Below are 27,484 nucleotides of genomic sequence, written 5' to 3' on the forward strand. Positions count from 1 at the left end.
TTGACTTGAACCAGCCTCACATTGCGAAAGGGTCCCGCCACTGGCCTTGCACTGCTGCCCCGTTCAGAGCCGTCAGCTGCACTGGCCTGTCGCTTTCGGCTCACATCCGGACGCAGAATGATGGAGCCCAGTGCGAAGGTTCCCCTCCTGTGGCTGCAGCCGAAGAGGCAATTCGGGCCTTAGCGACCAGACGCTTATGAAGGCTGCAGGAGGAAGGGCTCCGAAGGCAAAGGAACAAATTAAACTGGTCGGCATGTAGCTGTAATTTCAATTTCAAGCAGAGCTTCCTTTGATCTGGAGGAGCCCACGGGGACAATGACAGTGCTGTGTGAGGTCCAAGGTACAACCCATCTCCCTGCACTGACTTACTTACCCATGCCAGAGAGTGTTCAAAGCAGTTCACCACCACACACACTCTGTTGTGCAGATCTGGGCTGAAGCGGGCCCAGCGCAGTCACTGAGCACCTGTTGCCTAAAGTCCAAGACATGTCCAAGGGCATCTTCCGTTGCCCGGCTCTTCCAGAAAGACCTTTGTTTACCATTCCTGAGAAATTCTAATGCCTCCTAGTTTAGACCTTTGATGAACTAGTCACTATTTTTAACCTATCACCTTGTGCTCCTCCCTCCCCTTTTAGATCTACTCATCTTTTTTTCCGCCGAAGGGTCTCGGCCCAAAACGTCGACTTGTACTCTTTTCCGTAAACGCTGCCTGGCCTGCCGAATTCCTCCGGCATTTTGCTTGTGTTGCTTTGGATTTCCAGCATCTGCGGATGTTCCCTTGTCCACCGTGTTACCTCTTGGGGAGGTGGATCTCTTTGAAATTAGGTTGCCTTCAAGATCAAGACTGGAACTAAATCAGCGCCCTGCCAAACCTGGTAATCCTTCAGTTGAGCCAGACAAGTCCTCAGTACTTGGCCAGAGATGGTTGAACATCCAGCACATCTGCAAAGTCACGGATCTGTCAGAAGGAGCGAGCTCCGCTTAGATTGTCCACTTGAGCTAATGGCCAGAGGGCAACTGAGCGCGCTCTCTGTGCAGGCAACCTTAACAATCAAATGTGCTCCGTCCCAGGATAGCCTGTGAACTTATCACGTACGCAGAGTGTCTACAGCTTGGCTGCATGAAAGAAGCATCATTTTTTATTTGAATATGCCACTTAGCGAGCCAATCAAAACTTCGCCAATAGCGATCCTGAAAACGGAGAGCTATTTATCGCAGAGGTTGCATGTCCTGTTTTTGGTGTCATACCTCGCATTACCACATGATGGCAGCACCTCTACACGTTCAATGACCCTTTGAAACTCATTCCGCATTCCCAATAGACATTTTAGTGAGGAACATCAAAAATAATATTAAACGCTGAGGCATTTTCACTCAGATGAAGGAGCGTGGCCTCATTTAATAGGGATATAAAATCATCTCCATTATCTCTGACATCCTTCCGCTTTTCTGATGACCTCATTGAATTGATTTTCCAGTAATGGCAACTACTCACACAGAAGATTTGACTGTCGGAAGTGTTCAATACGGGCATCTAAAATCACCGGAATCCAAAGCTAAAGATGTCCCCTTCTCATGAAACATGAAAGTGTTTCCTATTCTATTCTCTATCGAGTTTTAATAAAACCTGTCAGCATAGTATCCCACTCCATTTTGAACATTGTTTTTAAATCTTGGGTAGTTCATTCTGTCATACTGAAAAGAGATCTCCTTCCTTTTCTTGTTCTCTTCCCATTTAACTTAGAACACCCTCTTTCTCAAAAAAAAAGACTTTATGAGAACGTGTGGAAATGCAAGGGATCGGAACCAGATATTTACCAAGTTTGCAGTTTGAAACTGCGGGTTAGCTTCTGTTTGAAGATGCCCTGTTCCGAGTGTGTGAGATAATCTGGCCCAGTTGCAGACCACTCTGGGACTGGTGGAATGAGTACTAGCCTCCGTAGTATCCTAGGCATCTTCCAGGAGCAGCGCCTCAGAAAGCGCCTCACGGACGTGCCCTCTTCTCATGGCTACCGTCAGGGAGGAGGTACAGGAGCCTGAAGGCACAACTCAACGATTCAGGAACAGCTTCTTTCCCCTCTGCCATCCGATTGCTAAATGGACATTGAACCCGTGAACACTACCTCACTACTTTAGTAAATTTCAGATTTTGCACTACTGATCTTAACATAACTGTTTAACACACACACCCTTACTGCAATTCAGGTCTTTTTTCTATATTTATCGTGTAATGCATTGTACTGCTGCCACAAAGTTAACAAATTTCACGACGCGTGCCGGTGATATTAAACCTGGTTCTGGTTCTAGAAAGCACCTGTAGTCAAACTTCCACGTCAAATCCAAAAATGTACCGTCCCCTTTTAATTGCAGTTCGCAAATATTTCGACCTGTTCGTTGTAGCTGAGAATGTGCTTCGAGCCCGGACGGCTCATGTTTCGTTTTCATTCTGAAGCCCGTGCGAAACTAATGCGCGGCATAACATTCCCATGGGCCGGCGTCGCATCCGACACGGGACCACGGTTGTAGCCAACTTTATCACCATGTGCGCCGGGACACGTGCGCCTTCCAGTGGGTGAGATGGTAAGATGAGGAGTGGGGCTATTTTGATATGAGATGGCTGACTCCGCGTGAAAACCATTCCACCTTCGAGAAAAGGACTGGAAAGACGCGAGAACGGAGAGATCAGGCACACACGTGATCCCCATGTCTTGTGCACCAGACAGCCTGGAGGGCCCCATTATGTAGCCTGAAGTGACAGTTCCCTGACAGAAGCACTGCTCCTGGGATTCAGTAATGTGTTAGCGACTGAATGGAATTCAGAACCACTCATTTTAATTTTAAATTCCTGATTCTTTCTTCACCTGACAGTGTGAACTAGGGACAGTTAAGAGCCGGAGAGCTGACCGAAGTTCCCAGAGGGAGCGGCATCCTAGCAATGTGCCCACAGCAAACATAAATGTCTTTTCACTCTGAAATCGTCCCCCCCCCCCCATCCCGACTTGCTTTAATATTCTGCTAGCTTGGGTTAGGCATCCTTCATCTACTCTGCTTTAATGTTTTATCCTATCCTTCTGAAATCCCTTTCTCTTTTCACTTTAATACAAGTTAGGTTTCCGACATTCTGCATCTCCCCAATTTGATCAGACTTCCCGAAGTGAGGGCATGGAATAGCACGGTAGTCATTCTTGACGGTGCTGAAACAGTGGTCCCGTGTGTTGTTTCCTCTAGTATTGCAAGTGATCTGTTGATGGCAATTGCTTAGTGATTCTTTCAGACTGGCCTGGTTAAAATCTCCCAAAACGATGCTGAAGTCGTTAGGGTGCACTGTTTCGTGCATGTTGATCCCATTGCTCAGATCATCGAAAGCCTGCTTGACATTGGCCTGAGGTGGAATGTAAACCGCTACCAGAATGACCCCAGAGAACTCCCGGGGTAGGTAAAAAGGACGGCACTTACTGCCAGATATTCTAGGACTGATGAGCAGAATTGGGACAGCACTGATGTATTTGTGCACCAAGAAAAGTTGGTCATGAGGCACACTCCTCCATCTCTGCTTTTGAGAGACTCTGTAGATCTACCCTGACGGTGTATAGTAAACCCGTCGGTCTGAATCGCTGCATCCGGTACGGAAGGGGTTAACCAGGATTCCGTGAAACACGGGGTGGTATTGTCCCTCTGATTCAGCTCCCTGGCTCTGAGATCATCAGTGTTATTCACCGGAGGCTGCACGTTCGCCAGCAAGATCGTCAGTGCAGGGAGCTAAAAACCTGTTAACTTTTTAACTCCTTTAAACCAAATATTTGCTCCATCTGTCCACAGATGATGGAAATTAGAATCAGAGAGCAGTACAGCGCAGATACAGGCCCTTCGGCCCAATGAATCCATGGTGTCCAACAATTTAGAGACAATTTCTTGTGTTTAGCGCGCACACACACACACACTCACACACACACACACACACGCACACGCACACACGCACACGCACACGCACACTCACACACACTCACACACACACACTCACACACACACTCACACACACACTCACACACACACACACTCACACACACACTCACACACACACACTCACACACACACACACTCACACACACACACACACTCACACACACAGACACACACGCACACTCACACACACACACTCACACACACACACACACACTCACACACACAGACACACACGCACACTCACACACACACACTCACACACACACACACGCACACTCACACACACACACACACACACTCACGCACACTCACTCACACACACACTCACACACACACACGCTCACACTCACACACACACGCACACTCACACACACACACACTCACACACACACACACACACACTCACACACACACACACGCACACTCACACACACACACACACGCACACTCACACACACACACTCACGCACACTCACACTCACACACACACACTCACACACACACTCACACACACACACACACACACACACACACACACACACACACACACACACACACACACAACGCTGGAGGAACTCAGCAGGCCAGGCAGAGGGGGAACAAACAGTCGATGTTTCGGGCTGAGACCCTATTTAAATAAGGGATAGATAAGGTTAGGTGTGCTGACATAAAGGATTGTCAGAAAGAATCAACAGGAACAATTTACATTTGGTTATATACACAAAATGCTGGAGGAACTGAGCAAGTCAGGCAGCACCGGTGGAGGGGAATAAGGGTCTCAGCCAGAAACATCGACTGTTCATTCCCCTCCATAGATGCTGCCTGACCCGCTGATTTCCCTCAACGTTTCTGTGTGCATCTAAGTGTGTGTTCCTGTCAGGAAACAATCTATTACGTCAGAGTACCTAACAGTATCTATACCTTAATTAAATACCTCCAGCTGACATAGCTCTCCGGGTCATTGAGGCACGCGAGTCTCCAAAGTCTATGATGAGGCGGTGGTGCTCTTGGAAGTTAAACAGGTTTAACTCATCCTCTTTATTGAACTGCCCATCTTTTGCCTGTTGAGTATCAGGGTAACAAAGCCACCCTCAAGGCTTCTGTGATCCTGATCTACAATCATGAGCTAGCAATCAGATCTGTCACTGTCGGGACCATCCATGATGGTCTCAATATTTGAGGTGCCAAATGTCATGCTGAGGATTGGAGAGTGGTTGATGGTGACCTAACACGGGATAATCAGTGCCCTCCACCTACCACAGGGGCAAAGGGAGGCCGTGATCCAGTGGAGCATAGGCATGGATGTTCAAAGATAAAATTATTTCAATATTATCCCATTTGAGTTTTAGTTACCATTTAAACCAGCAGCATTTTAGTCCCATATTATTCAAATCTCCTGCTTGCTTTCATATACGTAAAACACTGGGTGGTCATAGCCCTCTCACCCCTGATGTCTAAGTGATTAAATCAGGTTTAATAGCACAGGCATATGTCATGAAATTTGTTGTCTTTGCAGCATCAGTACAATGCGATAGAAAAAAAACTGTGCACTACAGTAAGTATATATTAAATAGTTAAGTTAAATAAGTAGTGCAAAAGCAAAATTAAAAAGTAGTGAGGTAGTGTTCATGGGTCTAATGTCCGTTTAGAAATCAGACGGCAGAGGGCAAGGAGCTGTTCCTGAATCACTAAGTGTGTGCCCTCAGGCTTCTGTACCTCCTTCCTGATGGTAACAATGAGAAGAGGACATGTCCTGGGTGGTGGGGGTCCTTAATGATGGACACTGCCTTTTTGAGGCACCACTCTTTGAAGATGTCCTGAATACTACAGGCTAGTGCCCATGATGGAGTTCAGTCTCTCCCAACTCTTCCTCTTGTTAAACACCGAAGCTTTCTTAAAGACTTCTGAGGACAGTGCAAAATGAAGGCACTTTGAAATCTTGTGAATCATATTTGATCCACGATTCCGACAGCTAAAACAAGCGAGAAAATCAATTCACCTAAACAGCATAGAGCCAGGAATTATATTTGTAAAAGTGTTCATCTCATTTTTCTGAACATGTGTCACTGATAAGATAAAGTAATTATCTGTCACCGTCTGCATCAGTCCTTCTTGACTGCAACTAGAGACGTTATTCCCTCTTTCATGTATGCAAGCAGCCCATCTTCGGAGATCAGTAACAACAAAAGGTTCAGCTTCGGTGGTTCGCTGGCACATTGTCTAGACGGTGTGCACTGTTGGCATGTTTAACGCAAGCTGTGTGACAACAATCAAACAAGGGAGCCAGAGCTTGCAATGAAGCAGGGAGATCAAACAGCGAAACAGTGAGAATTAATGCAGAATTCCAGGGACCAGCGAAAAGCGAAGCAGGGTATGTGAATACCAGCGTACAATAAAGTGGAGAGGGGTGTTAACTGTTAAAACTGGGAGCATAACCAGCTACCATTGTAACAGAGCTCAGAATGTTCGGTAATTGCCTTCGGCTCATGCCGGTAACTTGACTCGTGAATGTCATCTCTTTCAGATTAACGTCCTTCAGGCAAAGAAGAAATTTGAAATATTAGACGCGGTAAGTGACTTGATTTACGTATTTTTTGCCTTTCCAATAATAGGACAACTTATGTGGGCTTTAAGAAACCCTCAATGCAAGGACTAAAGATTTCCCATTTTGTCAAATTTTAACTGTTTCCCCATTACTTTATAAACTGGAGTTCGCAAAATATATTTTCAGAAAGCCTGGAAAATTGGTGATTGATTCCTTCAGAGTGGAATTGAACTATAAGAAATAAGAGCATCGGTTTGAATATCTACCCCCGTTAATAGATTTCGCTTACAATTTCTGGTGCTATAATGTTCTGTATAAACACCCAGTTTAACTCTCTGTAAAGTACTGTAGTACTGCACTCTGTCTAAATTCACATTGTAATACTAAGTGTAACTTACTGCCCCTTATGCCACTGGCGTTTCGGGCAGCAATGAAGATCCTCCATCTCTGGCGGTGTTCAGGGCTTCCTTTATCGTGTCAGTAGCTTCCTCTCGGTTTTCACTGCAGTCAGTCATGCAAGTCCCGGGTGGAGACTCAGGAATACTGTCACACTCTGATGTAGAAGGATTCCTCGTTGCTGGTTCCCTAACAGTTTTGTTTGACCAGTCAGGGTTGTTAGCCCTGAGCTGAACCCCGAACCTTGAGGACCGGTGGACCACTCCTAGTCTGGCCTCTACCCTTTGACCTGTTTGGCATGGGTGACCCTACCGAGAGCCAAAGCATAAAGCCCTGACTCCAGTCAGTATAGCTCTCCGGGTTATTGAGGCACGCAAGCCTCCAAACCCTACGATATGGTTCTGGCCCTCTTGGAGGTGAGAAACTGGAAGCTGAACTCAAATGTCACTCTGGCAAATATTTACTTTTCAAAGCTCAGGCGATGTATCATATGTGCATATTCTTTCCGACAAAACGTACACTCTGAAGCGCGCACACACTCACTGGGCTTCCGTAGGACGAGACTTTGTGCGGCATCAGTATGGGAAGGATAGAGTTTCACTGCTGTGGTACAAAGACAAACTGAAATCGAAGCTTGGGACTGGGGGACACTCTGGGATCAGAATTGAACGCATAATATTGAATAGGAATGGCTGAGTCGTGACTTGTCTCTCTTCCAGATGCTGTCGTTCATGCATGCCCAGTACACTTTCTTCCAGCAAGGCTATGACCTGCTTAAAGAGTTGGACCCCTACATGAAAAAACTGGCCACAGAGGTGAGTGCCTGAATGTTGGTCGATATACTAAAGATTAATTAGTGTTTATGTGTGGAAATATTACTGGTGGATAATTTAGGAGCCATGTGTTCTTTATGTGACTTACTGCCCGTTGCCCCACTGGCACTCAGGACAGCAATGGTCCCCTGTTTCTCTCCATTGCTGTTTCCATAACAATTTTGTTTTACCGGTCAGGGTTGTTGGCCCTGAGCTGCACCTTCGAACCTGGAGGACCGGTGGACCACTCTTAGTCTGGCCTCTACCCTTTGACCTGTGTGGCATAGCTCTCCGGGTCATTGAGGCACGCAAGACTCCAAACCCTACGACAAGATTGTGGTCACCTTAGAGGATGTGCTCTGTGTTTCTTGTTTGTTACAGTAAGCAGTCATATGAGTGAGGGTGTGGTAAAAGCAAAGGGAATAAGTTACATGTTCGTGCTTATTTTGTGGCAGCTTGTGCCTTGGGACTGCTGGAGGCCATATCTTTGCTGACCATTTAATATCGATTCAAGATTATATGTTTGCTACTTGCTAATAAGGAGTCGAAATAAGGACTTTGATTCTTTGGAACAATCATTTCATTAGAGCTGAGGGTGTGTCATGCAAGTTTAACAATCTCGTGCCAGTCACAGGCTAGTTGTAATTGAATTAGTTTTTACCACCGCAGATAATATTCAATCAGGTTTTCCCTTTTACTGCATGGGTTTCCTCCCATATCCCCAAGACTAGTGGGTCAGTAAGTTGATTGGCCATTGTGAATTGCCCTTCCTACGTAGGTGAGTGGAGAATAAAATGAGATTTTGGTCAGCGGGTGCTTGATGGTCAGTGCAGATTTAGTAAGCCAAATGGCCTGGTTCTGCCCTATCCGATTCTCAGACTGATTCAACTGCACTTGGACAGACAACTAATTAGGCAAGGCATAGAAACATGCAGTCCTAAGACTGGTAGGTGGCATCAGTATAGATGTAAAAAGGTTAATGTAGACATGGTGGGCCAAACTGTTAGTTTTTGTGCTGGGCAAAGTATTAATGGATTTCAGCAGAGGACTTTTAAAGAAGTGAAGGGGATTTGACGTGGAGTGCCTCTGTCTGCAAGAATTTTCTTCACCTGGTACATGGACAAATGTATCACTTTGTGCTGAGCCTTTTGGACCCAGTGCTTTCCAGATCTCATTCCATCACAGACAGCAGAGATTCTGCAAAGGCTGAACATTTTCAACGCACACGCAATGCTGGAGGAACTCAGCAGGTCGGGCAGCATCTATGGAGGGGAATCAACAGTCGACATTCCGGGCCGAGACCTTCCGTTGGTCAGCTGCTTATTCCCCTTCCGTGGATCAAAGTAAAATTTCAAAGTCAACTTTATTATGAAAGTACCTATATCTCATCGCATACGATCCTGAGATTTGCTTCCTATGGACATACTCAGCAAATCTGCAGGATAGAAATTATAACAAGATCAATGAAAGATCAATTAGAGTTCAAAAGACAACAAAGTGAGCAAATGCAAATATAAATATTCAGCAAAAAATAACGAGAACACGAGATAACAAGATAAGAGATTCCTTACAGTGCGGTCACTGGTTGTGGAAACACCTTAATGGATGAGCAGATGTGTAAAGTTATACCTGATGGTTGAGGGGTAGTAACTGTTCTTGAACCTGGTGGTGCGAGCCCTGAGGCTCCTGTACCTTCTACCTGATGGCAGCAGTGAGAAAACTTAATCAGTTCCTCCAACATTCTTTGTGTCTCCTTTCCATCTTAAATGGTGTGTAGGGAACAAGCTGCTGGAGGAACTTGGCAGATCAGGTAGTATCTGTGGAGACATCTCCTTAGTCTCTCCTCCACATTGCCAATGTTGATGCAGGGTCTTGACCCGAAATATCCACCACCCCTTTACCACAGTGGTGTCAAGAAAACAACCTCTCCCTCTGTGTCACAAAAACAAAGGAGCTGGTTATGAACTACAGGAGGAATGGAGACAGGCTAACCCCTATTGACATCAATGGATCTGGGATTGAGAGGGTGAACAGCTTCAGATTCCTCAGCATCCACATCACCGAGGACCTCACGTGGTCTGTACACACCAGCTGTGTGGTGAGAAAGGCACAACAGCGCCTCTTTCACCACGGACGATTGAGCAAGTTTGGTGTTTGGGCCCCCAAATCCTAAGAACTTTCTACAGGGGCACAATTGAGAGCATTCTGACTGGCTGCATCACTTCCCAGTATGGAAACTGTACCTCCCTTAATTGCAGGACTCTGCAGAGGGTGGTGTGGGCAGCCCAGCGTATCTGTAGTTGTGAACTTCCCATGACTCAGGACATTAACCAAGAAAAAAGGGCCCAAGGGATCACTGGGGACCCAAGTAAACTCAACCACAATCTATTCCAGCTGCTACCATCCGGGAAATGGTACCACAGCATAAACCCCAGGACCAACAGGCTCCGGGACAGCCTCTTCCACCAGGCCATCAGACTGATGAACTCACGCTGATCTGAGTGTACTCTATATTACATTGACTGTTCTATTTATTGTAAATTACTATGATTGGGCATTGCACATTTAGACACAGACATAACATAAAGATTCTTACTCCTCATGTATGTGAAGGATGCAAGAAACAGTCAATTCAATTCAATTGAAATCCACAGGCACTACCACATTTGCTGAGTTCCTCCAGATTTCAACGGCTTCTGTCTCTTGAGTCCCAACTGGTGTGTAATTGGCTTAAAAATAAAGCATTGCCTCAGGTTTTGTGAAGGGACAGAAGACTGCCAGGATTTTCCCTTTCTGTAACACTACAGGAAACATTACCAAAGGAAACATCAGCTGAGAATAGTGTTGTCCAAGCTGTGACGCTTCAGCAGCCTAGCAATGCCCACCATTCTGACTTGCCACTGGAGGAATACAACGATGGTTACGGTGACGGAGAGTGCCCTGTACTGTCTGTATGTCACAAAGTGCTTTGTAGCCAATGAAATGTATCAGCCAAGTTGCTCGCAGCAAGATTCCAACTTTGAGACAATGGCCACGTTGTGAAATCAGTGGAGGGATGTATGTTGTTCAGGAAACCAGGAAGAACTCCAGAGGCTGCTTTGTACAGGGTCTTTCATTTCCACCTGAGAAGGCAGAGAGGGCCCTGATTTTTAAAAAAAATCACATGAAAGACAGCTCCTGTAACACTGCAGGATTCCCTCAGAAGTGCTGTTGTGTCTCAGAGATTTCCTGCACAAGTGTGTATGGGGTGGGACTGGAATCGTCAGAGACCTGAGCCAGAGATTTGAGTTCCTCTTACTGAACCACAATGAATGGTTACTCAAGTGGAACAGCACTTCAGATCAAGTCAGTGATATTAGGAGAACAAAAGGAAAGATATAGGAGCAGCCATTGTAATACCTTGTTTATCTCAGGTTGGTTTTCCACGTGCCAGATTAGGACCTCATTTGGGAAGCTGCTGAGTATTAATATTCAGCATAGATACGCGTGAGGCGCTCTGGAGAGTAACAGTCCCAGAGTTATCTCTAAAGTTGTGCCTTAGAAATGAGTAGAAAATACACTTGAGAATTCACTAATTGCTTAATTAAGGAAACAAAAACTTACTTTATTGAAACTTTGAAAAAGAAGTGATTGAGGGAAATGTGGATTGTGGTTTTTTTTTTGCTAATTGTAACCTGCTGCTGGAATCAGAGCTGTTAAACATATGTTCAGATTCACAGCTTGCTAAGATATAAAATTCAAGCCTGACCTGAATATGCCCAAACATTTTTGTTTCATGCTCAATCTTATCATCACCATAGATCAAAGTTAAAACTTCGAAGTATGTGTTATATATTCAAAGTTTATGTATATGTTATCATATATGGTACTGTGCATCTGTTTTAGGTATGTGTATGCACACACACACACACACACACACACACACTAAGACTTTTGTACAGCACTGTAGTAACTTCATGCATTGTACTGTATTGCTGCTGCAAAAAATACAAATTTCATGACCCATATGAGTGATGACAAATCTGATCCTGATATTGGTCTCTGTTGTTGACTGAGAGTGGGAAGGGGGCAGGGACAGGGGAATTATGGTTGGGAAAAACGGAAGGGAGAGGGGAGGGAGGGGGAAGCACCAGAAAGTCATTCTGTAATGATCAATAAACCAATTGTTTGGAATCAAATGACCTCACCTGGTGTCTCAGGGCTGGGTGTGACTGCAGCCACGTCACCCCCTGCCCTGGAACTTCTCTGCCACCAGTCCCACACCCTTCCCACAACACTCCACCCTCACCATTGCCAACATCCTTTGCCCCCACCAGATTTGCAAACTCGCTCTCTGCTTCACATTGACAAATACAGTACTGTGCGGAAGTCTTAGTCACACTAGATATACATATATATGTGCCTAAGACTTTTGCACAGTACTGTACAGCCTTTCTTACAGGGATTTACAATAGAATTTTGCAAAAAGCCTACATAAATAGACAAAGAATAACAAGCAACCGACGTGCAAAAGAAGACAGATTGCAGATGAAAATAATACTGAGAAGATGAGTTGTAAACAGTCCTTGAGAGCGAGTCCGTAGGTTGTAGAATGAGTAATAACTTCCAACATTCGACAAGAGGCATTCAACTCCACATCCTGCTTACGAGGGTAGTTCTAACGAAGTGCAAAGTAATGTCGGAAGGCCCTTCCACAAAGAGAAAAGGGTGAAAAAGCATTGAGATTCATCAATAACTCACATATCTATAGTCAGCCTGATCTGACCCAAGTACTGTCAGGTCCCAATCAGCCTGTGTCATGTTGCCAAAGCTAGCAGACGGAGAGAAGGTCTCCTCATTTTGCCGGGAAACATGGAGGTGAAGGAGCCAGTGAGTTTAGGAATGAATTCTGGAACTCAGCCCTTCGTGACCCAACCCAGAGGAGGGAAGGGGTCAATGTGGTCAACCTCATTCAAATTGCCTCTCCGTGGAGCTTTTATAAAGGTAGTCTGGAAATATGCAAAGGTTCAGTTAACAGTTGTGGGAAGAGAAGCTGAGTTAATATTTCAGGTCAAAGAGCCTTTGTGAATATAAGCTTTTGCAGAATATGCAGTACTGTGCAAAAATCTTAGACACATTCATAGCTAGGGTGACCAGGACTTTTGCACAGTACTGTGTTTGTCAATTTGGAGCGGAGACTGAGTTTGTAAACCTGGCAGGAACAAAGGGCGTTGGGAATGGGGAGGGTGGAGCACTTTGGGAGGGGTGTGGCGGAGAAGGAGTGCCAGAGGCAGGGGGGTGATGCGAGTGCAAACACACCCAGCCCTGAGACACCAGGCAAGGCCATTTGATTCCAAGCAATAGGCTTATTGATCATTACAGAAAATCTATCTGGTTCTTTCTGCTTCGTCGCCTCTCCCTTCCCTTTTTCCTCAACCATGATTGCCCTCTTGCTGCCCCTTCCTACCCTCAGTCCACAATAGAGACCCATACCAGAGTCAGGCTTATCATCACTCACAAATGTCATGAAATGTGTTTGTTTTTTGTGGCAGCAGTACAGTGCAATATATAAAATTACTACAGTACTGAGCAAAATTCCCAAGCCAGATATATGTGCCGAAGACTTTTGCACAGTACTATAGTACTATTTGGTGGACCAAATCACCCCTGAAACTTGATCCTGGCTTGATCACACACAGAAAAGTGTGTATTATTAAATACAGTAACCTGACGAGTTTAGATAAGGGAAGAAATGTTGTGAAATGTGAATCTTCATGACAGGCTGTTCAATTCGTTCAGGTTGCTTTCTCAGTGTTCTGGCATCACCCCCCCCCCCCCCCACTGTTTTTAAGATCTTAATGAATTTACAAATGTCTTCATGTTCATTAAAATTTGGCACAAAGTTAGAGCTTCAGCGAGGTGCTGGATGAAATGAAGGAGCACTTCAGTTCCAGACTACGCCCTGCCTCTTATTGCAAACACTCCCCATCCAGTAGCCAGCAAAAAAAATCTTCAAAATAAAACCTGGAACATTTAAACCTAACCTGATAACCTAAACCCAAAACAGCTTCACTAGTCAGTTATCTCATTGAGGTTTGAGTTATCTCACTGAGGTTTGAGTTATCTCATTGCGGTCTGAGTTATCTCATTCCTACTCTCGTGTGGCTCCTCGATTTAATGCCACTGCCTCTGTGCATGGGCAGAATGCACAGTTCTTGCCAAAGTCGACCATTTGAATGACTTGCAAAAGTCATTGGCAGGAGAACCTGCTACATTTTAACGCATGGATTATACCTAGTACCAACCCTCAGTGGTAAATAGAGCAACTTGGAACCTGTGACTACCATTGCTCGTTGGTAACTTGTTTAAAAAGAAATCCAGATACTTTTAAAACTTTTTTGGAATTGGTGCAAGGCAATGTTTGCCTTTCTACTTGACAGTTCCACGCTAGAGTTGGAACATCAATGTGAGGATGTGCTTCCTGGGAATTTACATTCTGTAACATTCAATTATCTGTGGTCTTGCCAGGCTGAGCCTAACCTTTGCAGAAAGGGCAATTTGTGATGTTAAATTCCAATAGGGAAAATCACAAAACTTTGGTAATTCAGGAAACTAACACATCCTGAGTTACGGGGAAAGGTTGAATAGGTTAGGACTTTACTCCCTGGAGCGTAGGAGAATAAGGGGAGATTTGGCAGAGATATACAAAATTATGAGGGGTATTGGTAGGACAAATGCAGGCATGCCTTTTCCACTGAGGCTGGCGGAGACCGGAACTCGAGGCTAAGGGTGAAAGGTGAAATGTTTAAGGAGAACGTGAGGGGGAGCTTCTTCACACAGAGGCTGGGGGAAGTGGGGGATGTAGGTTTGATTTCAACGTTGAAGAGAAGTTTAGATACGTACATGGACGGGAGGGCTATGGTCCAGGTACAGGTAGATGGGACAAGGCAGAATAATAGTTCAGCATGGACTAGATGGGCTGAAGGGCCTGTTTTCTGTGCTGTCATGCTCTGTGATTCTGTGATTGAGCTTGTGATATAACCAATAAGTAAATTTAAATCTGAAGAGTAATATATATATATATATTAAATGTATGTATGTATTTGTCTATATATTTATTATTTATCTATTTATCTGTTTATTTATTTCTTCATATTATTGATTGATTGATTGATTGATTGATTGATTAGTTAGTTGACTGACATATAGCGTGGAATAGGCTCTTTGAGCCGAGCTGCCTGGCAACCCTCTATTAAACCCTTCCCTAATCACGGGATAAATAACAATGACCAATTAATCCACTAACCTGTACGTCTAAAAGTTGTGGGAGGGAACCAGAGCACTTGGAGAAAACCCATGCATTCCACAGGCAGGACATACAGACTCCTTACAGACGACATAGGAATTGAACTCCAAACTCTGACCCCCCCCCCACCCTCCGAGCTACTACAGCATTCCACTAACCGCTATGCTACTGTGGTGCCCGAAGCTCATCGATTTAATTTTGTTTGTACATTCAGTAGACTTTTCGGTCAAGCCAGCTGTGATTTCCTACCTCTAGAAGAAATCATTGAATCCTGCTGCGTGTACAGACTAACAGATCATTTGCTTTGTGTCTTTCTTCAGCTGGATCAGCTTGTGATTGACTCAGCGGTAGAGAAAAGGGAAATGGAGCATAAGCATGCAATGATCCAGCAGCGGGTAAGTCCCACACAATGTCTGATCTCTCATTAGCCATCTGTGCTCAGATAGAAAGGAGAACAGCTAGTATCATAGAGGATATTGGCAGCACTGACACACATGAAGGGTTTGGATAATTCCCCACACCACAGGATTAAAATTCAGATGCTCCGTATGCATGCACAAGAACTGTCTTGGAGTGTGGATGAATCACGGCTCTTCTCTTTAGCTGTGACTCTGTAATGATGCCACATACCCATTGGTACAATGATGTCTCCTTGGTTTACAAATCTGAAAGTTAAAAATCCTCTAGTTTATCAATCCTGTCTCTCCCAACAACACCAAAATGACCATAGATCATAAACTACAGCTGCTGTGACCTTGGAATGAAATAATCTCTCATCTATCTGACGTGGTAGCCCAGCATCTTCCTTCCATCATGCATCTTGTAACATTGACATTTCATTAATAGTACTAAATTACTGAAGTCTGTAAGCATTTTGGTTTCCATGGGTAGAACAGGTCAGATATAATTTTAAAAATACGTTTTATTGGTAACTGTCCTCACTTGACTGTACTCTAGCCGTATCATTTGTAACCAGAACCTCTCAACTAGTGGCCTCTCTTCCAATTCTCAAAACTGTTACCTTCGCAAATCCTCAGTGATTGATCTTTGGACGTCTATCTTCATCCACACGGTTTCAACATCTACACCAACGCCATTCAGTCCAACATCTCCAACGGCAGACCCACCAGCTCACTTCAGAGTGGGGGAGTCTTGAACAAGCAACAATTTCCTCCGATTACTCACTGGGAAGACCAGCCAACTCTAGCACAGTCACGTGCTCTTTTACCCATTACAAATTTGCAAAGTCATGAGAACATATCCAGTTGATGAAGATGTCCACAGAGGTGTCATTGATAAAGAAGGAGAGGCAGAGGCAAAGTCATTGTGTTTGCAATAAACTGCATCTTCTTAATTGTCTATATCACAACATTGAAATATTTGAATTGGAGTTTGCTTCAGAGAGGTTCCCTTGTCTGACAGTGTTAGCCCTCCATATTGCTCAGCAGCTGGCAGAGGGCCAGTGGAGCCACTTGGAGCTTGGGGCTTTTAAATGGAAGCCATTATGCGCTGTATAACAAAGGGATTTCAACTCTGTAAAGAAAATGTGCATTTATCATCTCAGGAAAAACTATTCATAGTGGAGGGTGAATGTCATGTTTTGTTATGTCAAAACATTAAATTAAGCCAAAGGAAAACACTGGGAATTCAGGAGTGCATGTCTGGCTTCATCTTTTCTTTAAGCAAGGCGCGCACGTATCACGTGCTAGCATGATGACGTATGCAGTTAATGTATTTTTACATGTAACCCGTAATTAATTATTTAAAGAATGCTTAATCAACCAATATTAAATACACAACAGTGAACTTCAAAGGGTTGTAGCAAACAAGATGGCAGAAAAGTAACACTGACATTTCATTAATAGTACTAAATTACTGTAAGCATTTTGGTTTCCATGGGTAGAACAGGTCAGATATAATTTTAAAAATACGTTTTATTGGTAATGATAACGTTCTCCTGACACCTCTGGATCCAGTGAAGATTGAGCAGTCCAACGTGGGAACAGGCCCTTCGGCCCACAATGTCTGCGCTGATTATGGTGCCAATCTGAGCTAATCCTACTGCATGAACCTGATCTGTATCCCTCCATTCCCTGCCTGTTCGTGCGCCAATTTCAATGTCTCTTAAATGTTGATCCTGCTCTCTGTGTGAAAAAAGACTTGCCCCATAGATCTCCTTGAAATTCTCCCCCTTCTCGACTCAAACCTTTGCCATTTAGTATTTGGCGTTTCCACCCCTGGACAAAGAATCTGACTATCTACCCTATCCACGCCTCTCATAACATTGTGCTTTAAAAGTTAGCTTTACTTGTTACTTGTACATCGGAACAAGTGAAGTACCTTGCTTGCACGATTGGTTACGATGTGCTGCGGGCAGCCTGCAGCTATTGCCACTCTTCCAGTGAAAAGGAAGATTCCTGACTCTGTGGCAAGGGAGGTACTCATTTCGAGAGGACCAGAATACAGAAGCAAGGGTTGAATGCTGCGGCTTTATAAGGCATTAGTCAGACCGCACTTGGAGTATTGTGAGCTGCTTTGAGCCTCTTATCTAAGAAAAGATGTGCTGTCATTGGAGAGGAGCCGGAGGAGGTTCAAGAGAATGATCCCAGGAATGAAAGGGTTAATATATGAGGGCTATTTGATGGCTCTGGGCTGGAGTTTAGAAGGATGAAGGTGAATTTCGCTGAACCTATCAAACATTGAAAGGCCTAGATCGAGCGGATGTGGAGAGGACGTTTCCTCTCGTGGGGGAGTCCAGGACCAGAGGGCACAGCCTCAGAATTCGGGGACATCTATTTAGAACAGGGATGAGGAAAAATGTCTTTATCCGGATGGTGGTGGATGTGGGATTTGTTGCCACAGACAGCTGTGCAGGGCAAGTCATTGGGTATATTTAAGGTGGAAGTTGATAGGATTTTTGATTAATCTGGGCGTCAAAGGTAATAGGGAGAGGGCAGGAAAATAGAGTTGAGTGGGATAGCAGATTCAGCCACAGTGGAATGGTGGAGCAGACTCGATGGGCTGAATGGCCTAATTCTGGTCAGTCTTCCAGCACCAACATAGCATGCCCACAACTTGCTCGGTGTAGCCTGTGTGTACCTTTAGAATGTGGGAGGAAAATCGGAACACCCGGAAGAAATCCATGTGGTCACGTGGAGAACGTAGAAGCTCGTTACAGACAGCAGCGAGAAATGAATCCCGATTTTCCGACCCCTGGTGCTGTAAAGCCTAATGCCAACTGCTGTGCCACCATGCCTCCTGGCTTCTATCTCATCTTGCTGCCTCATTTGCCAAAGTGCATCATCATTTGATCGGATTACAAATGCCGACTGTGAATAAGTGAAGCATAGGCTTAGTTTGAGCAGTGCTAGTCTCGAGTTATGTTCACTTCCAAGTCTGCAGCAATCCTTCTGTTCATGGGGACTTTCGAAGCAATGCTCTGCACGTTTACAGGTTTTGCCTAGTCATCTCACTGCTGTGAAATCTGGGCTCCTGCCCCTTTATCAGAGATTCAGAATCAGAATCAGATTTAATATCACTGGCATATGGTGTGAAATTTGTTAACTTTGCAGCAGCAGTACAATGCAATACATGATAAAAAATGAACTAAATTAAGTGTATTTATATATGTATACTAAATAATTAAGTTAAACTAAGTAGTGTAAACTTAGAAACAAAGAAAAAGGTAGTGAGGCAGTGTTCGTGGATTCAATGTCCATTTAGAAATCGGATGGCAGAAGGGAAGAAGCTGTTCCTGAATTGCTGAGTGTGTGCCTTCAGGCTTCTGTACCTCCTTCCTGATGGTAACAGTGAGAAGGTTACGTGAACTAAGTTGGCAGTTCGGTTCAGTGCAAGGGGAATGTTGGGCCACTACAGATGCAAACGTTTGGCTGAGGTACTGATAGGATGCTTCATTCACCTCTTTAAGATGGACATAAACCCAACCCCCACCCCCGTGGATTAATTGGAAGAGGAGAGTCCTCCCTGCTTTGTCCCTGACCCAATGGCACCAAGTTAGCTGCCGGTGGGATCTTGCTGTGCACTGCTGCGTTTTCCTGCCTTGTATCAATGACGACTCTGAAAGAGGTTTTGTTGGCTGGGGGTCTGAGCTGTATATGTGCCAGCTTCTTCTTTCTACAGTGAGTGTCTGCGCTGGTCTGAACACGGATCACGCCAGAGATATCTCAATAAAATAAAACAACGACATCACTGGGGTGTGTGCCGCTGAATACAAATATCAGTGAACGATGGTAGGCCAGCCTCTGTAGACGGTTCACACTGAGGAACAGGTCCAAGTAAAGATTCCTCCGCTGCTGATACAAGGATGCATTTGATAGTGTCATAAATTGCTGGGACATCACACTGTCTGCTTAGACCTTGGGACGTTATGACTCGGGAGGCCATTTGCCCCATCGTATCCATGCTGATCATAAGTGGTGCCGGGGGAGTATGTTCGAGAGGTCTCATGGTTTATAGCTGATTTGTACGTAAGGTATTTCTACTTTCCAGCCCTCAGTCCGTGGGCTTGGCTTTTTAAATTCTGATCCAGGTATCTTAGATGCAGTAGTAAACACAAGAGATTATGTGGATGCTGGAAATCCAGAGCAACGCACACAAAATGCTGGAAGAATTCAGCAGGTCAGGCAGCATCTACAGAAATGAATAAACAGTCAACGTTTTGGGCTGGGATCCTTCATCAGGACTGGAAAGGAAGTGGAGGGGGGGGCAGAGATGTCAGAATAAGAAGGAGGGGGAAGGAGAAGGAGGACAAGGTAGAAGGTGATAGGTGAGGCCTGGTGGGTGGGGAAGGCCAGGGTGAAGTAAGAAGCTGGGAGGTGATAGGTGGAAAAAGCTAGAAGGATGGAGAAGAAGGAATCTAATTGGAGAGGAGCACGAACCGTGAGAGAAAGGGGGGGGGGGCGCCAGGGGAGGAAGGAGAACCTCTTCCTGGGAACAGATGTGGCAGAGATGAAGGAACTGAGAAAAGGGAATGGAATTTTCACAGAAGAGGGGTTGGGAAGAGGTATAGTCAAGGTAACCATGGGAACCGGTAGGTTTATAAAAGATGTCGGTCGACAGTTTGTCTCCAGAGGTGGAGACAGAGACGGAGGAAGAGGAGCGAGGTTTCAGAAATGGACCAAGTGAATTTAAGGGCAGGGTGGAAGTTAGAGGCAAAGTTGATCAAATTGACGAGCTCAGCCTGGGCACTTGAAGCAGAGCCCATGTGGTTGCCCGTGCTTAATGCAATGAGATTTCTGACTTACCAGCTCCCTCAGGCTGTGAGTCCCATTCCCTTACTACACCTTAGGTCAGTTCTTGTTCTCAATTTCTCTTCAATCCTCCCAAATAAATATTTGCCCTTCATTAACAATCCCTCTGCTAAGGAATAGATTTTCTTCGTGGTGTGGCAAAGCAGTTGAGGATTGCTAAACTAATTATTGCAGGTGATTAAATAGTTAACTGCAGAGTACCCTGTTTAATTGGCCATCTAATCACACAGCCAGAGTGAATGCACACATAGAGAGACGATCAAAGCTAAATTCCACAGTGCTCTAACTTGGTCTCAAGTGCACATCTGGCAGAGTTTCTGCCCTCCACTCAGTCTCTAATGAAGGGTTCTGCACTGTTCTCTGCTCCCAGCCAGATGGCCATTTGCCTTTTAATGCTTGGATAGGCTGCACCACGTGTTTTGGGGTGCGGACAAATCAAGTGAAATAACCCAGTCACATGAGCGTGAGTTGTCTGAAATATATTGGAGCTCTGGGCGTGTGTATGCAATACCTTGGCGTACTTTAGTGTACACATGTGTGTTAAAGTGTCTGATGTTTCTCTCCTGTGTCACACAAGTGTGTGTGTGTGTATATACTATACATACAAACAACACACACAAAATTCTGGAGGAACTCAGCAGGCCAGGCAGCTTCTATGGAAAAGAGTGAACTGTCGATGTTTCGGGGCGAGACCCTTCATCAGGGACAAAGAAAGAGATGAGAAGGCAGAGTCATGGGGGGAGGGGAGGAGGAAGCACAAGGTGGGAGATGAGGAGTGGATGAAGTAAAGAGCTGGGAAGTCAATTGGTGAAAGAGTTAAAGGGCTGGAGAAGGGGGAATCTGATAGGCAAGGACAGAAGGGCATGGAAGAAAGGGAAGGGGGTGGAGCACCAGTGGGAGGTGATGGGCAGGAAGAGATAAACTGTTGACCTGAATCCCAGGATCCCTCTGTACAACAATGTTCCTAAGGGTGCTGTTATTTGCTGTATATTTTCCTCTTGCATTTGACCGCCCACTGTGAAACATCTCACGTTTATATGGATTAAACCACGTCTGGCATTTCTCTGCCCTATTTTCAACTGGTGTAAATCCTGCTGAGTCCTTTGACAACTTACCTCCTTATCCACAACTCTATTTTTGTGTCATCTGCAAACTTACCATTCAGCCAACCTACACTTGCTTCCAAATTATTCATATTTATTGTAATCAGTAGAAGTTCCAGCATTTGTCCTTGGGAAGTTCACGGTTCAAAGACCTCCACTCAGAAAGACATCCCCTCTGCCACTAGCATCTGTCATCTATGACCAAGCCTATTTTCAAAGTTGTCTACCAGGTCTATATCCCTTTCTCATTCTCTCTGTATCTCTGTTCATGTCGGTCCACGGCCTCCTCTACTGCCATGATGAGGCCACACTCAGGTTGGAGGAGCTGCAGCTTATCTTTCATCTGGGTTGCCTCCAACCTGATGATATGAACATCGACTTCTCGAACTTCTGGTAATTGCCCCCCCCCCCCCCACTCCTTCACCATTCCTCATTCCCATTTCCCTCTCTTAGCTCTTGCCCATCAACTCCCTCTGGTGTCCCTCTCCCTTCTCCAGCCCTTCATCTCTTTCACCAATCGGCTTCCCAGCTCTTTAATTCACCCCTCTCCCTCCCAGTGTCACCTATCTCCTACTACCCTGTACTTCTTCCTCCCCTTCCCCCCTCCACCTTCTTACTCTGACTCCTCATCCTTTTTTCTAAAGCCCTGATGAAGGGTCTCAGCCCAAAATGTCAAAAAATTACTTTTTCATAGATGCTGCTTGACCTGCCGAGTTCCTCCAGCATTTTGTGTGTGTTGCTTGGGTTTCCAGCATCTGCAGATTTCCTCGTGTTTGCATCTCTCTGTATTTCTATCATTCTTTCTATTTATCCATCTTTCTCTTGATGTTCATTCTCTCTCTGTCTGTATCTCACTTTCAAACTGTTGTTAAAATTGCAGGCACCATTACCTCAAAAAATTACCAAACTAAGCTATGTAAATTGCAGGAATTAAACAAGAAAAATCAGACTCAATAGAAACAGACTCTAATTAAACATTTGTTGACACGTGCATAGTATGCATGACCTGTAAAACATTACATTTGAATGCTGATTATCTAGTTTGACCCTGCAGGAATGGTCCACTGTCAGAGATGTCATTGTTTGAATGAAATGTTAAACTGAGGCGTTTGTGTCCTGTCAGTGATAAAAATATCCTGTGTAAACTGGATTAAAGAAATCATTTTGTTCTCAATTCAGCAAACACAGCTCATTATTAAGTAAATGGTGTAGGTCGACTGTGACACATCTTTTTAACAAAATGTCTTAAGTATTTTTATTAAAGAGAAATAAGTCTCCAGGTGGGAACTGCTCAGGACCCAAACTGTGCGTAAATTAGGACCGAAGAAAAGTGGGGGGGGGGGTGAATCACAGAAACAGCCATGGGGGAGAGTGGGAAGAACGACTGCTAGCCTGCCTCACTGAATCAGTGAGTGAGCAAGTCTGCTCTGCTCAGGTTAACCCAGACCCTGATTGTTTCTACTCAGGGGTTTGGGGGGGGGGGGGGGTGGAGGAGGTGGCAGAGGTGAGGAAAGTGGGAAAGGAAGGCATGGTGTCTGCAGCGGATGGGAAATCAATTGCCACCCATGCTCCAGTCTCCCAATCACTCGCTTGTATGTACAGGTAAGCCAGGTGCTGGCAGCCTGGAGAAAACTTGTATTCAAAGTATCATACCCCACTATTCAAAGAGCAAGTAAATTCTCCCCATTGTGATAGAGTCATAGAAAAGTACAGTACATAAATGGACCCTTCGGCCCATCTAGTCCATGCTGAGCCATTTAAACTGACTACTCCCATTGATCTACACTGTGACTACAGCCCTCCATACCCCTACCATCCATGTACCTATCCAAAGTTCAAGTGTTGAAATTGAATTTGCATGCAGCACTTGTGCTGGCAACTCGTTCCACCTTCTTATGACCCTCTGAGTGAAGAGGTTTCCCCTCGTGTTCCCCGTAAACTTTTCACCTTTCACCCTTAACCCAACCATGGATAATTTCTCAAAATACTGCCCGAAGACATGGTCTGGTCACAGTGGGTGTGTTGCTTGTGGGAGCTCACCGTCCACATGTTTGTCATGCAAGAGTACTACCAAAGACAAAATGCAGGTCAGGCAGAGAGAGAGAACCAGAGTCAGTTGCTTCAAGTAAGTGATCCTGCAAGAAGAGCTGGGACATGTTTGAAATCAAAGGTGCCTTTCTTTTGTGGGGAAGAGGTGGGGAATAATGAGAACAAAGGGGATGTCTGAGATAGGATGGAAGCAAAGGGAGGTGGAATGACATAAGTGGCAATGTCTCTGAGAGCAGGAGATAAAGCCTTATTAATCACAGTTATTCTGTCTGAAAGAGATATAAATAGAAAATGACTGAAAGAGAGAAGAAGCAACCCTGGAAACTGAGAGATATTGCAGCCCCTGGAAATCTAAAATCGAAAAATATCTGTAAATACCCGGCAGGTAAGGCAGCGTCTCTGGAGCAGATGAAACAGTTAACATTTACAGGTTGATGACCCTTAGTTTAGAAGTACTTAGTTCGCTGTTAAGAACTTGGGACACACAGAGGTTGGGAGAACTCAATACAACGTTCTTTCTTATGGTGGAAGGTGAGCCTGGATGTTTGACGGTAGTAGGATTTAGATCTGGAGGAGGTTGTTGTGGTGAGCTGGGGCAGTCAGTAAATGGAAATGAGAACAAAGGTGAGAACTTTCAGGCTGATGTGCGAGCCTGGGACAGAAGGATAACAGAGGCCCAAAGTGGGGTTCGGCAGAGGAGACATTGCAGAGAAAAGGTGAAGGACAGTACTCAGCTACGATTTAAACAGCACACCGAGGGATGGAAACCGGAACATGATCACAGGTTCCCGGTCGTTCAGCTAAAGGTGTTGATACAAGAGTAGACATTGACCCATAATCACGAACAGCGCTTTTGAAGAGCGTCATGTGCCGAAGCAGAGGGACGATGTCAGAAGATGGAAGCTGAGTCAGTGTGTAAGAGGAGTTGGAGCACTCTGTACAGCTTGTCAGTCTGTTATAGGAAAGTTGTTATTAACTAGAAAGTGTTCAGAATGTTGCGTGGACTAGAGAGAGGTTGCCTAGACTAGAACTTTATTTCCCGAAGCACAGGAGTTTGAGGCATGATCTATTAGATGTATGTAAGATCAAGGGGCAGAGACAAGGTGAAAGTACATGGTCTTTTTTCCCCAGAGAGAATAGGAGGGCATTGATTCTAGATCCAAGGGACATCAGAGGCAAATTCTTTGCACAGGGGGTGGTGCATATTTAGAATGAGCTGCCAGAAGTAGCAGCTGAAGCAGGAACATTAGTAACACATTAAAACAATCTAGATGAGTACATGGCTAGGAGAGGTTATGGGCCAAACATGGACAGATGGAACTAGCCCACTTGTCCTGTTTCCATGTTCTGTGATTCTGTGAACTGATTAAGAAGAGATTCATTATGTTGGGATGGGTATGAGAACAAACCCATGAAGGTGGATCATAGAAAATCCTACAAAAGGTAGTGGATTCGGCCCAGTGCATCATTGAGGACATCTACATGAAACGCTGTCATAAGATTATCAGACAAAATGCTGGAGGAACTCAGCAGGGTCTCGGCCCGAAGCGTCGACTGTACTTTTCTCCATGGATGCTGCCTGGCCTGCTGAGTTCCGCCAGCATTTTGTGTGTGTGTTGCCCGGACTTTCAGCATCTGCAGATTTTCTCTTGTTTGTGATCCATCATCAGAGATCCCCACCACCCAGGCCATCCTCTTTTCTCACTGCTGCCATCAGGCAGAAGGTACAAAAGTCTCGGGACTCGTATCATCAGGTTCAAGAACAGCTACTACCCCTCAACCATCAGGCTCTTGAACAAAGGGTATAACTACACTCACTTGCCCCATCATTGAGAAGTTTCCTCAACCAATGATCTCACTTTTAGGACACTTTAACTTGTTATCTCATGTTCTCATTATTTATTGCTATTTACTTATATTTGCATTTGTACAGTTTGTTGTCTTCTGCACTCTGGTTGATCTTTCATTGATCCTGTTATAGTTACTATTCCATAGATTTGCTGAGTATGCCCCCAGAAAGATGAATCAGTGTTGTATATGGTGACAGATAAGCACTTTGAACATTCATGCAGAGTTACAGTGAAGTAGGAATAAGCAAAATGAGAAGAATTCTGAAGTTTATCATCTTATCAGTCGAGATCGGGCTGGACAGCATCGTGAATAATCACAGAGGGCTCTGATCAGTTTCCACTTTGAGTGCTGTGTGCGGTTTTGATCACTGAGGCTCCGCAGGAAGTGTTTGATCACTTGAAGTGTCTGCCAAGGAAGGAACAGTCCTTTAATCTTACACTTCCAGCAGAGAAGCTTTGCTGGGTACAGCAGGGCTTTCAGCTAAGATCACGGTGGCCTGGAATCGGCCCTTTGACTGTCATTGGAGAGAGCTTGAGTTAGCGCCTTTACATTCCGTAGTCACAAATAGCCTGGCGTTTCAGTCATGTACAAAGTTCACAACGTGTTGGCTCCAATCACACACAATTTTCTATCATATCTATCTTTTTTTGGAGATTCAGCACTTCTGGCCCAGAAGCCCACGGTACACCAATGAGATCAGTTAACCTACAATGTGGGGGGAAACCGGAGCACCCGGAAGAAGCCCACATAGTCATGGGAAGAACGTGCAAACTCATCACAGACAGTGGCGGGAACTGAACCTAGGTGACTGGCGCTAATCACGGACCTGGAAAGCCTTCATTCTAGTGGTACTCCCGGAGGAGCTGCAGTCAGAATGAATTTCGTATAGGCAGTCGCCTCTGCACACAGAATCTAGATATAAAGTGTCCTGAAGAAGGGTCTCGGCCTGAAATGTCGACTCTTCCTTCTTCTCTGTAGATGCAGCCTGACCTGCTGAGTTCCTCCAGTATTTTGTGTGTGTGTTGCTTTAAGGTGGCTTTGCTTGGGGAGAGATTGGGCACCATGCAATCCTGCTTCATGTTTGACACCAAACAACACTCTACAAGACAGTACAAGGGCAGACAGTGGAACAACTTGATGATTCATTTGATTATAGACTTTTTTGTACAACAGAAATTCAGGCCACTAGCAATGAAAGTACTCCCTGGGGAGACACCATTACCTGGATTAATTAGTCTTCACTTACAGGAGCTTTCAATTTAAGCAGTAGAATGGAATCAGATCAGCAGGTAGCATGGATATTAATGAAGCTGTTGGTTCGTAGTTCATCCAACGCAGGCAATCTGCATCCATTAAAGTATCTCCACAATCTTACAGTGTCTGATTGTCTGACCATTGAACCTGATAAACTAAATACAAGGTGGAATCTGCAGCAGAGAGACCAAAGGGTCAGCATTAGGTTTCCAAATTTAATGCAAGATGCAATTAGTGAGGTTTTTTTTTACTGTGGTAGTGGTAACAACATAAGCGGTCTTGTGAAGGATGGTTTTATAAAATGCCGCACCAACAGACTTCTGAAATCAACCTAAGTTTTGACTTTGCTGAGGATTTGTCGATTTCTGGATTTGTGGCATGAGTTGATGTGAAGGAGCACCAAGTGAAAGTGACTGTCCATCTCTCTGACTGCCGTTAGAGTGGGGTTAGCACACTCACGTGTCTGTGGCCAGCAGATGAAGCATCCCACTGCTGGCACTAATGGATAAAAGTATTCACATGAAGAGAACTTAAGAAAGAAATTACGTGGACAAAACGAGGCCATGAAAGATTAAGGAGAATCCCAAGATTCTACCTAGTCTATCAGGAACTAGAGGGTAGCCAAAAACAGAGTGGGTCCCCTTAGGGACCAAAGCAGTAATCTATGTGCGCAGCTGGATGATAAAGGAGAAACCCTAAGTATATCTACTTACCGAGAAGAAGATCATGGAAGATCATAAGTTTAGGGAGGGGCATGTGGACAATCTGGAACAGGTCAGTATTAAGAAGAGATGTGTTGTGGTACACAGGGGGATAAGATCAAACCCAGTTTGCAGTGGGAAGCAAGGGAGGAGATATTTGACTCCCTGATGGAAATATTTGCATCCTAGTTAACAGGGGAGGTTCATAATTCCCTGAAAATGGGAATGCAGGTGGTGAAGAAGGCATATGGCATG

General features: G+C 44.9%; 1 protein-coding gene across 2 annotated transcripts in view; it reads left to right on the forward strand.

The window, feature by feature from the left end:
• The window catches only part of LOC132382131 (arf-GAP with coiled-coil, ANK repeat and PH domain-containing protein 3-like), a 365,516-nt gene that overhangs the window by 252,992 nt on the left and 85,040 nt on the right, over positions 1–27,484 (forward strand). For both annotated transcript variants that reach the window (XM_059952024.1, XM_059952025.1), the window contains exons 7-9: positions 6,488–6,532; positions 7,624–7,719; positions 15,322–15,396. In XM_059952024.1, coding sequence (XP_059808007.1) covers positions 6,488–6,532; positions 7,624–7,719; positions 15,322–15,396 — 216 coding nt within the window. The remainder of the gene's footprint in view (positions 1–6,487; positions 6,533–7,623; positions 7,720–15,321; positions 15,397–27,484) is intronic.

Source organism: Hypanus sabinus, chromosome 27 (assembly GCF_030144855.1).
Source record: "Hypanus sabinus isolate sHypSab1 chromosome 27, sHypSab1.hap1, whole genome shotgun sequence".
In the NCBI taxonomy this organism is placed as follows: domain Eukaryota; kingdom Metazoa; phylum Chordata; class Chondrichthyes; order Myliobatiformes; family Dasyatidae; genus Hypanus; species Hypanus sabinus.